Consider the following 15,930-nt stretch of genomic DNA (forward strand, 5'->3'; position numbering starts at 1 on the left):
CCAATACAGAAGACAAAAATGTTTGCTTAAAGGAATAATCTTGCATTTAGGATGAAGGAGTTGGATGATCACTTTTTCTGTCACTTAATTCCTATTTTTCTATGCCTGAAGAAGAAGCAACATTATTAGCCATGCGTTTTGTTCCGCACTGACATTGAAATCCATCTCTTTAGAAACATACCAGTTTCAAGCTCTTACAGACATGGCTACAACGAGTTGCTGGCACATGAAACCACACTGGCTCTTCCACTAGAAATGCAAACACTGTTAACAAAAGCAGTAGTACAGCTGGCAGAACTGCCAACTCACCTTTGCTACTGCTGTGACTGACACACAACCTGTCTATGAAAACTTTCAGCAGCTATTTTCGTACACCACTAAATTTCATCCCCACTCTCACTCTTGGGATGAACTATTTCAGCAAAGAGATTACATTGTTTAGGATAGAAAGAGAGATTTTTCCAATTCATGTCTGATCAAAGTGGGGTAGTAAAGTACCTTGTAGCAAAACTTGGATCAGTCAGATAAGGAATTAAGGAAAATGAGGAAATCATCTAAGTTCACTAGGCCAGTTATTCAATAAGCTCTAGAAAGATCATAATTAACATTTGTTGGATGATTCTAGGCAGTAAAATGCACTTTATCATGAGGGGAAACAAACCTAAATAAATATCAAACAAGCTTTAGTAGAATGTTAAAAAACTAAAAGGCTGCACATACAGATAACAGTTATCTTGTCCAAAATTTCAATTTATTGCAAATTTTATGTAAAATCTGAAAAAGTGACATGCCAGTAAGAGTTACTAGTAAGTTAATCAGCAAAATCTGATATCAAGTGGATGTTAATCAACAAAATCTTACATCAACTAGATGCAGATGCATGGTTAGCCCTTATTTAGCAACGGCTAACTACTTAAAATTTGGTTTGGAGTAACCTTTACAAAGTGAAATTTTTACATACAAACAAAAAACATGCTTAATGGAACTTCAGAGTGTAGTAAATCACTCCAAAAGATTTTGAAGCTTTATAAACAAAGCAGACTCATCTTCTCTCCAAAAGATTTTGAAACAGTACATGCAGAGAACATATACTTCCATAAAAAATTAACTCTTCACACTATTTCTTCTAGAGAAATCCTAGTTTAAATTGTCTTCATAAGAAGAGTGTAGAGGGTGTAGAAGCATAACTGTCAATTTCAATATAACAGTGATTTGATATGGCTTTACGAGAATAGGCTTGAATTTACTCTTGAGCTACACTGTATTGCAAGACACAGCAGGGAAAACTACCTTTAAAACACTTGAGCCAATACCTAAGGCAATGACAAAATTCTCCTTTAATTTTGGCACACCACTAATACTAAGCAGAGATTGTTGTTCAGAAGGGATTCTAATTATATTACTTTTTTTCTTTCTTTCCTGATGGATAACACAATGCTTAAAGAATGTTTTCAACTTAAAACATTTTATCTATAACAAACTCATCATCTCTGCTTACATAGTTAGAGAATACTCTAAACACAAACTTGTCTCCGGAAGCCTTTTCCATACAAGTTTTTGAGTAACTAGACCCTTCACACCAACTGCTGCTGAACAGGTTCTGAAAAATCACAAATTGCAGAACCTCAATATTTCAGTATCTTTGATGAAATATAATTATTTTTAGGCAACATTCATGTCACTGTGTTAATTATTCATCAGTAAGCAAAACAAAAGCTACAGTCCTGACTAACACAAACATCTGCAGCATTTTATGGAAGATTTTAAAAATACACAAAATAAATGCAAATTCTGAAACATGAATACCTTTGCTTCAGTTTTAATATTGAAAGAGCCAGACTCCAGCTCAGTTACTGCCACTACTTTTAAGAAGCAGAATTCGGGCTGTTTTATCTCTACTCTGGGTAACTGCATCAAGTTTCACCCAGTCTCCCCATAGTATATATAACAAGGACATCAAAGTTATGTTGAGATAGATAGATAGATAGATAGATAGATAGATAGATAGATTTATATACATCTAGTAGAGAAAGAAGGAAAATGTTCAGATTGAAATTTATTATCTACAGAATGAGAGAAAGCTGCACAAGAACAGGAGCCTGCACAAAAGACTGAGCTTCACCCTGACCCTGTCAAGTCCTTGAAGGAAGAAATTTAACTTTTACAGAAGGAGCTAATACACCCAATGTTTCCAAAGGCAAAGCAAAAAGAGAGAGAAAGTCCACCCTCTACTTCAGAGGAAAAGGCACATGTCCTTACCTGTCCCTTTTGACACCATCATTTATTCTGGTTTATGAACTCCATGAGCTCGTAAACATAGTTATGCTATAATTCCATGGAAGAATCTTTGTGCCTTGAATATGGCAAGCATAGAGCACACTTTGAGGACAAAAATCAAAAGCTGAACTATGGAACTGGTATCTGACCTAGTAGAAGGAAAGTTCTGAACCCATTTTACCTCATTTTGAATAATGAAAGACCTCACAAGACAGGGAAAAACATCTAAAATTGCACAGTTCTGGGAGCAAGTGACCATAAAAGTTGGTGTGTACAAAGCATATCTCATTATACTCCTGTTGTTTAAGTAGAAATCACACATTATCTCCATCTTTCATATCATTTGCTAAAATTTTCCTACAAAATCAAGACCTGGTCTGCTAAATTTAAGCGCAGAACACTGGAATTAAATAATCAAGGGAAAGACACTTGAGCTCATAGCTGCATAAGAATGGAAAGACTAAGTCAAGGAAAAAGTTGAAGGCAGAGGTTCTGCCAAAAATGTTCATTCCATGCTGCTGCCAGTACCACACAGGTTGAATAAAACTCAAATGTAAACAATCCCATTTTTTAAAATATTCTGCTTGGTAGAAACTTCAAAGGGGAAAACAGTTGTAAATCAAGAAGATTTATATAAGTACATTGCGAAGTAATGGGCCATGATGCTCAATAGAAAATATGACATCTGACCTGGTGAGAAAGTACACTGTAAGGCTTGGAATATGGTTAAAATATTAGTTAGGAGAATTAATAAAAATTGGCTTAGGAAAGCAACTCCTCAAATAATGTTTTAAAATCAAACTTAATGAGTTCAGATTGAAAATGCTGGAAAATCTATAATGGTGACATTTTCCACTTTTATTCAATCCAAGTATTCAACTGGAAAATAACTTCCAGGAAATACTTTACAACAAAATCCAGATGAAAATCACTACCCAGTGGAGGTTTCCTATGATCTTTCTCTAACTTCTGTTAAGCCTCAATCCATGCCTTTCCATGTCTTAAGAGAACAGTTTAATTTAACTTCAAACGTTCTGCATCTCATAGTCTTGAGATATGAACATATTTTCATATTCAGATGTTGCAAAACATATTTAGATGAAAGCCAAATGAAATGTTTAGAAACTTAACATTAGTGAGATGAAGCTGCCTCGAGATTTGCTCGTGTTATCTCTGAATGTTAAAAAATAAATAGCCTTCAGCAACCACAAGCCAGCACCAGAATGCACTGTGATTGTTCTGGCCTTATCATTAATGAACAGAAGCAACAGGTTCCCAGTGCTGTGCATCATCTCTAGTTTAAAAATTGCCTTAATAGGCACAACAGTGTGGTATTAATTCCCAATTTAAAACAAGAAAATTCTGAAAAGATACAGAGAACTACAGAATAGAAAGCTGTAACTCTGTACCAGAAAATTTAACAATTAAATAATCATCAGTAATAGCAGAGAGCAAGTTAAGATGATGATAAAGTCAACATGTCTTTGTTTTTAAGTTTGAATATGCATTCTCACTGTATTTCTTCAAAGGAGTGTGTGACTATTAATTGAATTTACTGTGATTTTCAAGACTTTCAGCAAAATTCCTCCCCAAAGGTTTTTAAGAAAACCAAGGTTCCAGGACATAAGACAGAAGATCTGCCAGGGATAAATCCTTGCTCAAAAGATTGAGTAGAGTGAGTAGGAGAAAATGATTAGTCCTCAGAAGAGACCCCACATAGTTCAGGCAGGATTTGTTACAGGATCTATGTTGTTCAACATTCATAAACGAATTGTAAAAAATAGTAAGTAATAAAACAAGTTTGCTTATGATAAGAAGTCCATTAGGGTAGTGGCTGACTGGCATGGAAAGCAGGAAGTTCATTATAAACTGAGTAACTAGACAATAAAATGATAAATGAAGCTGAATACAAGTGAATGTAAAACAATTCATCCATATTCCAAATTTTAAATTATCAGATCTCAGCAGACCAGAAGCAATCCGCTGTGCTTAGGACACTACTTTGTGAAGAACCACCTGTCTTTATTTGTTTTCCAGTTGGTGTAGTTGTACATTAGGGGACACAGTGGAGGGTAAAAGTTTACACAGATCTCAGAAGATGAGCATGGAACAGAAACCCATCAGGGCTAATACTTCCACAGAAAACCTCTCTGGCTCAGGAAATACTTAATTAGCAATTATTTAGTGTAAGGAGAAAATTGTGCCATATATGCTTTCGCTGACCTGATTCTCTCCTAGGGATTTCCTTACAGATATTGTTGGACACAAGACCATGACCTAGATAAACTTCTGATCTAGTCCTTTATGGCCATCTTTGATGGTGAGATATTGCAGCATAATAAATCCCACTGCAGTGAAACCCAAACCTGGGATGTATCAGGACAGATACTTTCAGAGGAGATGGGTGACAAATCTGAAAAAGGTTCAAGTGCACAAAGCAGCTACTAGGATAGACAGGGTATCACTGGGATCTCATGGCTGTGCACAGGCTGGGACATTTTTCATGCTTGACATTATTTTCCATGTGTAAAATCATGTATTATTTTTAAATACTTCAGCACTGGATATGATCCATAATGGATGACTTTCGCTGAACAATCAGACATAAGCAACAAATAAGATTTAGGGCTTAGTGTCTCAAACACATACAGAAACACCAACGATAGGTCTTCCAGCCCTTCTAAAGAAATACCCCAAAGTTAGCCTGAGGCTGGATTACTTGACTCCTGCTAGTATATAGCAGGAGAGGATGAAAGAGGAAATTAATACTCCAAATATAGTTTTGATGGTTACTGCCTCTGTTGCACAAATTTTAGGAATTACCACACTGCAAGGATTGCAGCAAAAGCCTGCAGAATAGTTACAATCACTACAATGATTTCAGCTTGAAGGCTGAAGAGTTTCCTAAGTTTTCCTGGCCCAACATAGTGATGAAAATGTGCTACAACCTTTGCATACTTTCACTAAAAAGCTAACCTCTGCACTGAAGCTGGAAAGTTATCTGAAGAATTTCAGCCATATTTTTTAATTGAAAACGTGCACTCAAAATACAAAAGCTCATTAGAAAACTAACATAACCTGTTAACATTTTCAAAATGCCTCTTAAGCACATGGAACAATTTTAGCAAGCTTCTTTATTACTGTTGTTTTATGTAATCAGAGCTAAGCCAGAAAAAACAGAAGTATTCCGTACTATAGGTATTTTAGTTACCTGCTAAATGATGCCTCCAGGGGACAGCATGGAAGCCAAGTGAGAAGATTAATTTTTGATGCCCAACTTAGACAGTACAAACATCACTTTAAGTGGAGAATTGCAGTACTAACAATTCAAAAGTGCAACTGTCCTTAAACAGATGCGATGGACTTCAGAGGTTTCTGTCAGGCAGGCTAGCAATGGAAAAAAAAGTTAAAAGCCATTTGTTTGCAAACAAAATTTTGTGTCAAAGACCTTTCATCATACATGTTTATGTTTCCATTAAGAGATAAGAGGTCAACATCAAAGCTTTAATAAGAAATAAAAATCAGAATAACTCATACTATCAGATTTGAGATGAAACTCAGATTTGATGCTCATAGTATTTGTTTTTGCAAATGGTTCCAATTCAATGTTTATTTCCTATTACAATAAAGTATCCAGAATAATTGATAGCAACATACTTTTCTAAGTTCCTATATTGTATATCACATATTTTCCTTTCCACTAGAGAGATCGGTAGTTCACCTTAAATCCACTTCTTCCCCAAATTCTTCATACTAAGAAGCTATTTTAGAGGAATATCTTTTATACAGTTAAAATATCCACAAAGGAAACAACTGGTAACCTTTATTGACTAACACTGTCAGAATGGCTGAACTGAGATAAGAGCAAGGATGTTTAAAGGCCATTTTATGAAGCCATGACTTTTAGGATATACATCCTAAAAGGATATAGTATACACATACTTTTAGGATACATCCCTTAATCACTTTGGCTGACAAGTTCATGGAAGAACTCTGGTTCCTCCAATTATAAGATCAATAGCTGAAAAAAATCTAAAGAGGTCATGTGTAAAAGGCATAAAATATTAACCTCATAGTTTTCTGTGCAGCTTGTTAAACTCCCAGAACTTGTAATAGCAGAGACAAATTGAGCAACTGTCTGACCTTTCTCTGATAAAAACCTACACAGTTATTTAATGAAAGCCCTGAAGATTACCAATTATTTTTCTTAAAAGCCCATCTTCCTCAGACTGGGAATGAGAAATTAGTTTGTGGAAATCTTCATTTGAGTGCTTTTAGAAGACTTGCAAATCTTTAGAATATCCACTGGTTTGTTACCTGTTTTGGCTAGAAGAGGAGAAGGAGAAGAAGAGGAAGACGACTTGAGGGGAAACAAGAGAACAGTGAAAGGTATCAAGAGAAAAAGAGCAAGAAAATGAAAGAGCATGTATGCATGCATTCGAGGTGGATACACTAAAACTCTGAAATAAAAGAATAGCAGTTCCAAGTTTTTGATCAATATTATCCAGTATTAAGCTTCAGGATATCTACTGAAATGAGTAGCAACACAGCCAAGCAGCTGTGCTTCCCAAAATGTCACACACCAGAGTGGTGCAAACAGAAGTGAAGTTGCAAAGTTCTGTGTTTATGACCTTTCCTGACTCAAAACTCCCCTAACATTTTGGAAAAATTTGAACTCATACATTTCTTAATTGACTAATGTGTCAGAGACATGCTCTTTTTTAATTTCTTGACATTCTCTGAATGGTACAAAGCAGATGCAAAAGGCCAGTTTGATCAAATAGATTTCAGTTCACAATGCAAAGCCATGTTTGTAAATCTTTCTCATCATGTCAGTTCCACTTGTTGCAAAATATGCATTCATGACTGATTGCAGATAATACTAATAATTAAGGACAAAAATGTGTCAAGCCTCCATAAATATCAGTTTCTGGTTTTACTGGTGAATGACTGGCTATGAGTTTGTATTAAAAAACTTAGAGATTCTGATTTCTATGAGCCAATCCATATAGAAAGTTTTCGACTGATTTGGTTTTCCTCTGTCCCAAACTCTGTGGAAACAAGACCACTCTGGCTCATCACATAATATGCACAATTTCCTCGATGAAAGAGTTAATAGTCCATAGAACCACAATATTTAAAAGTTCAGCATCTGCCTCTTGAAAATACTAAACAGCAATTACTTGGCCTTAATGATTTCTAGGAGTAAATGTAAGTTTCCATATTCATAATAATCTATTATGTCATTGTAGCTGAAATAAAAAAAATCATTTTGAGAAAAGTGAGGTCTCCATGCAGCATCCCAACCATTTTAATCAAATTGCAATAATTTGATCAATTCTATGCTGATTATTAAGAGAATTGAGAAGCATGAAGGGGTCATGTAGGGCAGAACCTATTTGTTTTTAATGAGTTTCCAAAGTTTTATTTTGTGATTTTACTTCATTTTCCCTCGAGGCTCATTATCTCACTACTGGTTGCCAAACCACCTTCTACTTTGTGGATTATCCCATTGAGGGGTGTGTATCCCTCTTTTGAGAAACACTGCCTTAATGTTTGCCCATAATACTATTTTAAGGGATCTTTGATGAAAAAGAAATCATAAATGTTTACCTTTGGGGTTTACCAAGATAGACATAAAACACTTCTAGCACACTAAGTATTTCTTGAGCCATCAACCACACTGCAGATGGGCCTCTTGTCTTCAAAAAGTATTTAAGGCTACAGTAAGTGTCCAGTACGTTTGCATAAGAAATCACCCACAGATCAGGTTTCTTTTAGTTTCAAGCAGCTTTATAACAATTATTCTATTGCATCATTTGTCTCTTTTTAGTGTAGGTACTGTGATTTTTCTGGCTGTCAGTTGTTCCTTTATCTTAACCAAATAGGCGTTTCGGAGGCAAAAGTATTTGGGCTCACCTTACCCTAGGCAAGCCTTAGCACATATTTGCTGCTCTTACACAACATTCTGTCAGTGCTCCTTTAAAGAAGAATTATTTTGAATTAATACAGTTCCATAACCAAGATATATTAACATTACTTTCTTAATTTAAAGCTTTCTTATGTCCATCCAAGTGTGCTTTATTTTGGACAATTACAGTTCCTTTTTATTCCCTATGAACAGTAAAAGAGTCATTAGTGAAACCTACATGTTGGAGTCTGAAATACAGACTGTGTGCCCTTGTTTTTAATATTTAGTTCTGAGATTCAAAGAAACACTGAATTTCATATAATATGAAATTCATGAGCATGTTTTCATAGTGATACATGAAAACAAATGCTAAAGTTAGATAAGAAAGGTAAGTGTGTAAATTAGAAAGTTTCTTAAATCACTGGGTGAAAAAGTAGTTTAGAGAACAGGAGACAAGATGGAGGATTTAGGGTGTTGTCTCTTGTCCTTCTTCTTTCTTCTTCATGTTCTTCTCCTAGAGGTTTTTGGGTAATAGTAAGTAATTGGATAGAAAATGCCGCAGTGCATCACAGAGGTGATGGGTCATTGGGTCATTAAGAAAAATAATATACGTGTCTATTGTTAATTGGGTAAAAATAAGTATAAAGATAAAAGAACTGCGTAGTTCGGGGCCATTTTGTGTATCAGACATGAAGTGTGCCACAAGGCCTTGTTTGTACCATCAGAAGAAAGAAATGTACCAAATTGCAAAGATTAACCTTGTAACCAGCCAAGAGAGACCTGTTAAGTTTTGTAAGGATCCTTCAATAAACACAAGAAACAAGATTCTAACGAGCTCGGGAGTTTTCTTCCAATAATAAGGACTGAGATAAGTGGAACTCCCCACGAGGGAGGATCCCAGAAGAATTCAGCCCAGAGAAGGCTGGGAAACTATAGAAAAGCTGTATCTACAGAGAATTCAGCCCAGAGAAGGCTGGGAGACTAGAGAAAAGCTGTATCTACAGAGAATTCAGCCCAGAGGAGGCTGGGAAACTAGAGAAAAGTTGTATCCACAGAGAATTGAGCCCAAAGGAGGCAAAGAAAAGAGAGAGGGAGGTAACACTACAGACCAAGATTTTATTCCTGTAGCTTTTTTAAAAGCTGTTGAATTTGAACTCCCATGCTGGGGAACACTCCTTATATTCTCTTTTGATCATTTTATTGATTATTTTTTTAGAATATGTTTAAAGACAATAATGTACGAATGTGTGTGTGTGTGTGTGTGTGTGTGTGTGTGTGTGTGTGTGTGTGATCTAGGCCCAATTTCAGTATTATTCCATTGTTCAAAACATAGAACAACAGTTCTAAAAAGTTCTAAAATTGGGAGCTATCCTCCCAAATTTTGTGGCTCAAATGATATAAATCAGTACTTTTAATATATATCTAGCCCTGCATGGCTGCAATGATTTGACATTAGCTTTCATATTCTTTGGGTTTTTAGCAGTTCTTAAGATTCCTTCTAAGTACAACTTTGTTTATTTAAGAATACCTTGGCTTCTTTGTATAGGTTTCCCTCCTAATATTCAGAATTTGTTTTCTCCATTACATCCTACCTGACTATTATTAAACAAAGATTCTTATTCTAATACGTAATAATACTATGCCAGTCATTGTTATTTGCAAGGTGAACTTGACATTAAATTAAGAAGTTGGAATTTTACTAACATTTTCATCACTTGCCAGTAATATCATCCACAAAAAACAGACCTTTCTCCTCATTTTTAATTCACCTTACTTATCAACTATTTCCTTCAAATTATCTGGAAAAGGGTCCAAAACTAATTCCATAAGTTCAGACTCTGGATGCTGAATACTCTTTGGCCCTTCATATTTCGAATGTGTAAACTATTTCTAACATTGCAGAACTGTTTTATTAAAAACAAAACAAAACAAAAACAGGCAATTTAAATTAACAGTACTTTCAGGATTCAAATTAGAGGTTTTATGAAGTGGATCGAATCTGCGTATCAATAGAAATAATGTGGTATCCTATGCATGATGTTTATAAGAGAAATAACTATTTGTGTACCAGCTGCAACCATGTGCTTGTTATAGGCAAATGAAAGGTAAAAAGCAGGTCATTAATACAGCACAATAAAATTGTTTCCTTTAATTCTCCTGATTAGCTTCTTGGTGTATCAAATAGTCATAAAAATACTTCACATCTTTTTCTAAATACCAAACAAACACTGTATTTAAGCAGTGAAAATAAAGGCTCATACTTTTTCTTAGGGTTTCACAGCTCCTTCAGTACTATCAAGCTGAACTCCTTGGTTCTAAAAGCATAACTTCCACTTCCAAAACATAAAAAAAGAAAAAAATCCATTATTTTCAAAATGTATTTATTACAACAAACTTGCTTTTCTAATGTAAAATCTTAAAGACTTCCCCCATTTTCTTTTATATCAACATATCCTTACACAAACCTATTCATATATTCCTTCAAAACATAACATAATTTCACCTGGATATTACCATGGCCATGTCTCAATAAATTCCCTTTTTTTTTTAAATTAAGAAATGTGTATCTATCAACTGTATATGTCTGGTATTCTACTTTGATGATATAAACCTGTCAGGTAGAGTAAAGCTCCATGAAGTAACCTGTCATCACTCTTTTCCTGAAATAAACGACAGCTTGCTGGGAGTTCTAGAAAGCATCTAGCGACAGACGTTATTGCAATAATAGGTGCTAATACCCTGCACTAGCACAGATGCTTTATATGTTTCTACTTCTTCTGGACTCCACATCATGCCTACATGAAATTCCATCCTCAAGCATGGAACTCACCTACAGGTACATCTATTAGTGGCTTCTACTAGAAGTAAAATACTGTGGTGACTCTCAAATCATGCTCTGGACTTAAAATTTAAAAAAAATAAATAAACTGTTTTAAAGATGTTTTCATGTAACAAATTGGTTTTGTTCATACTCTCTGAGTCCCACTCAGACCAGCAATAAATTTGGGGCTATGCAATTTCTAGATTCATATGTCAAGCCTTTCCATAGGTCTTTACCTAGAAACAATTACATTCTATATAGATCTGCAGCCAAAAGTAAACTTGATCCATATATCATACATATACAAATGATGTGTACAACCTATTCTTTTGCTATCGATCAAAGCAGACAGCAGGAACTCAAGACTATATACCTGTCTTTGTGAGCAGGGACATGTTTTAAAGCCATTTTAAAACAAGATAGCTAGAAGCAGTTTACTTACTTTGTGAAGTGTTTTACTCTATATGACTTTCTCCATGCTAATAAGTGATGATTCTGCCTGCAGTGATCTTACATAATGATTCCAGCTTTTTATTTTCAAAGAATGGAGGCAGCAGTCAGCTGCCTCTTATCACCACAGATGAAGAATTCCCACTCAGATCTCAACTGCTTTTATATGTGCCTGTTAATATTAAAATGTCTTGGTGCCATGCACATCAAAATCCATGATGATTATAAAATATTTTTCTTTCTTCCAGTCAACTTTTCTAACTGTTACTATCCACGTATGTCTATTTGATTCTCTTGCATACAAAATCATACATGCACAATCTATAGTATAAAAGGGAAAAACTGCAGTGAGACTAAAGCAATATTTGAAATGTTATTTTTCACCATGATAAGGCGACTCTTAGACCTATATTTCAATAGTTATTCAAATTATTTTTTACCAAAAGAAGCCAGAATTCACCCTGAAAAAATGGGTTTTGATAGCAGCAGAAAGAAAACTGAACAGTTGCAGATCCTCCAGTGTTTTACGAACAAAAGATGAACTAATGTCATATAATAGCAATATTCATATTGTGTTGGCATTAAAAGTCTATAAAAGCATAAACTGACAGGTATTGATACAGCTCTTAATACAGCAATAGAATGTGATGGGAAAAATCAAGTGCTTGGTATACCAGAAAACGATATAAAACTAAAGCCACATTTAATTAATTACATATAAACCCAAACACATAATTCAACCTAAAAAAAAAGCAGTTAAGATTACATTTATTCCTCATTATTAAAATTTCTAGCTTACTTCTTCCTTCACTGTTTACTGAGTTAAGAAGCTGCAAAACTATATCTGCACTGGAGGCAAGGCAGCCCACTCTTCTGGTTGACAGAATATGCTTCCCAGGCAAGTGGTTTATTTTTAAATAGCTTTTGTGAGTACAAAGTATGTTGGAGTGCTAACTATTTTTGCCTCCAGCTGAGGCAATTTGCTGCTATTACAGACACTGTTTCAACACCTATACACCATGCCCTTCCTGTCACCTGAGTACCAAACCCTGTTTTGATGAGGGACATAAAATAGTGCAGAACCACTGATTGAATGTACTTTCACTCTTTTTCTCTTTTTCTAGTGCTGGAAAAATCAAGTTCCCAAGCAGAAAAGCAAAAGAGGGTCCTGATGTTTTCATGTATTTCTAAAAAATGTTTACCATTTATTCCTCTCTAATCAAAAGCTTACATTTTTGTCTATAACTACAGGCTTGTCTGAATTTTGAACAAGAACAGGCAAGAATCTTCCCAAAAAATCCTTTTCATGTCATATTTATTTCCCTTTGACTTTGGTTTAAATGAAGGTTCTATCATTAATCATATAAATTGCAAAAGAAGATAATTTGCACACAGAATGATAATTACATACCTTATGTTGAATAAGGAGACCATAAACCAAAATGTTCTTCTTTTTAGTTTCTCTTGCAAATTTCTTGATTGTAGTTAGGTCTTCCATCCCAATGCTGAAAGAATTATTTTCTGAACTATCCAAGTGCACCTGCAAAAGAAAAGATGACAAAAACCCAAAATCCATGTTTTCCATAGCATGCCATTTTAGACTGATGGTTTTTAGTATCTCATTTTTATGTGTTAAGCACACATAAAAATACAGACTAAAAACGGCTTTTCTTAGATAGCTTCTAATTACTGAATTCTACTACTTACATATTTAGGGACAAGAAAACTGTTTTTTTCAAAGCAGAAGAAATCAATATGACAGAACATGTCATGCATCTTAAAAACAATTAAATTTGAAAACAAACAATATTCTTTTATAAGCTGTAGACTAACTTTCAGATGAGGCTTTTTGGTTTCTTTGTTTTTTTTACTATCAGAAGACTATAGAATACACGTGTCTTTCATAAGCATCTTGAAGTTTTTCAAGACAGAACTGAATTCTTTAAAGTTTCATTTGAAATTAACTATCCTTTCAGTATAGCATATTAGTTGCCTAAATTGGATTAATTTCAAGAAAATACTTCAAGTATAAAAAGCAGAAACTACCTCAAAAGAAGGTAGGGCTATGACTATCCTGAGCTCTTGGGCAAGGAAAGGCAGGTCTCATTTCCATCAGGAATGCTGCACAAACATTGCAGGTCTTAAAGGACCTGAACTGAGTTCAAGAAGTGTTTGGACAAAACTTTCAGGCACATAGTGTGATTCTTGAGGTGCCCTGCGCAGGGCCCAGAGTTGGACTTCCTGATTCTGATGGGTGCCTTCCAACCTGGCACATTCTATGATTCTATGAATTCTCTCCTGGGTATCCTGTGCAGGGTCAAGAGTGGGACTCAATGAACATTGTGGGTCACTGCCAACTCAGAATATTCTGTGCTTCTGTAACTGGTATTTCAAGGGAGATCTCAACTAGCACAATGATTTCCCAAGTCTTATGTATTCCACATTTTAATCAATTTCCCTAAAAAAGTTATCAGCTTTAGAAACTAAAATTAAGAATGATTTGTACATATAAGGTTTCAGTGCCTGTTACTAGTAGAAATACCTTTATCCTTTAAAGAAAGAAAAAGCATTTCTCGCTGAATAATTCCATCATATAAAACTTATCTGTGACTACTACACAAAGGTAGTGGTATAGAGATCACTCCAGAGATCAGTGCTTAGGAAAATTATTTCAAGTTCTCTTTGTACTTTATGTTCCATTTTTGTACTTTATGTTACATTTATGTTCCATTTTATGTTTATACTGACAGAAAATAGGTCCTCAGTCATTTTCCCTTGCAACACTTTTTTAAAAAAAACCGTTTCTTGCCTAAATGCATACACATCAGAAGCAAAGCTATTGTCTTCTACTACACAAGCTGTGATTAATTTTCACACACACTCATTATTTTGTTATTTTCTACCCAAAACAGGGCTAAGTACGACTCATTTACAGCTATTTACAAGAAATTATAAAACCTATTATTTTGAGAGAACTGAACCTAGCTCCTCTTTAACCTCTTTAACAGCTTTGAACAGAGATTTTTCTCAAACTAACTTTAGTACTGAAATGCAAATAATTGCAACTACAGAGCTGAAGTACTAGCATTCCTTTCTTTCTAACCCTAAGCAGAGCAACAACATAAAAACCAAATCCATTCATACCATTAACAAACATGAAAATGTATTGCTCATAAAAGTAATGTCAGTTTAAGAATACAATTTGTCTGGTTACAGCATAATTAGAGAAGATACTGGCTTGACGCAAACAAATAATTGCCTGAAGTTTACCTCTGTTATGCCTATTTCTCCTGTAACATTAATCTTCCCTTTTGTTTAGATACAGTAATCCAATTGCTGCTTTAGTTTACAGATGCCATGAAACAATCCAATCAGGCACCAGGATCATGGATAGACTTTGAATCTGTGACAACTGATAGGTGGGAATATGGACAGAAGTCATCGTGTCCAGTGAAAGTTCATCCTTATATTGGATCAATACTCACTGGACTGGTTAAACAGAGAATCTGGCACAATAATAACACCTGTCCTTTTTACAACTAAAGATGACTATTGGAAGAGGAAAAAAGGCCCTTTTTTTTCCTTAATTATCAGATTATTATGAAAAATTGTTTTTATCATGAAATCAAAGAATAGACAAAAACTTTCCAATTACCCAAATCCAATTACATTAGATTGATCCTCGTCATGAGTTTTGAATGGAAGCAGTTAGCTGCTCTCCCTATTTATTCTTTCAAGAGTTTTACTTTTGAGGGTAGAAAAACAATATTCCCCTTACAGCTGGTACCTAAGACCTACACACTTAAATGTCATCATACTGCTTAAAATTCTGATTCACATTTGTCTGAGAAATATTAATATGTCTTTTTACATTGAAAGAAAGTGTGTATTATAGGATTTTTCATGAATTCAGTTAATATGTCAAAAAAGTATATAGGAAATAATAAATTTGAGGAAAATTCCACTCGTGTGCTTTAGTGGACACCTAACACTGAATTTAATTAAAGACTGCTGAAGGAAGTTTCTGTCCCCCATACCATCTGTAATGAGTTTTAGAGATCAGAAGTTTAAAGGACTTCAATACTTCCCAGTGATTAATACAATATGATGATTTGTTAAGCTAATTCTTGTCACTTAAAACATACCTTCCTGATCTCTTTTTCTTCCCTTCTCATATTTCTAAAAGATAGGGTGGTACTTCCACCAGATGCCCAAGTGCAATTAGGCAACATACTTCTAACAAATGTATTTCTATCAGTGTTTTACATATTAGCAACTTTTACACCTAGCTGTGATATTTTCTTCCACTGTCTAGTTCTCAGAAATTTCAAGTAGTTGTCAGAAACAACTGATGGATCTGGAGTATAGTAAAGGGATTAAAGGTATTATTTTCTCCTAAGGCTATTTTAAAAGGAGTCCACCTAAATAATTTGTGCATGCTTCAGGCTGCTCAAAACTTTCATTAAAAATG

At 34.7% G+C, this 15,930-nt stretch overlaps 1 protein-coding gene across 3 annotated transcripts in view; it reads right to left on the reverse strand.

The window, feature by feature from the left end:
• Window positions 1–15,930, reverse strand: part of CRPPA (CDP-L-ribitol pyrophosphorylase A) — a 108,057-nt gene that overhangs the window by 32,049 nt on the left and 60,078 nt on the right. For all 3 annotated transcript variants that reach the window (XM_058833145.1, XM_058833144.1, XM_058833143.1), the window contains one exon: window positions 12,871–12,999. In XM_058833145.1, coding sequence (XP_058689128.1) covers window positions 12,871–12,999 — 129 coding nt within the window. The remainder of the gene's footprint in view (window positions 1–12,870; window positions 13,000–15,930) is intronic.

The sequence above is a fragment of the Poecile atricapillus genome, chromosome 2 (assembly GCF_030490865.1).
Source record: "Poecile atricapillus isolate bPoeAtr1 chromosome 2, bPoeAtr1.hap1, whole genome shotgun sequence".
Taxonomy (NCBI): Eukaryota; Metazoa; Chordata; class Aves; order Passeriformes; family Paridae; genus Poecile; species Poecile atricapillus.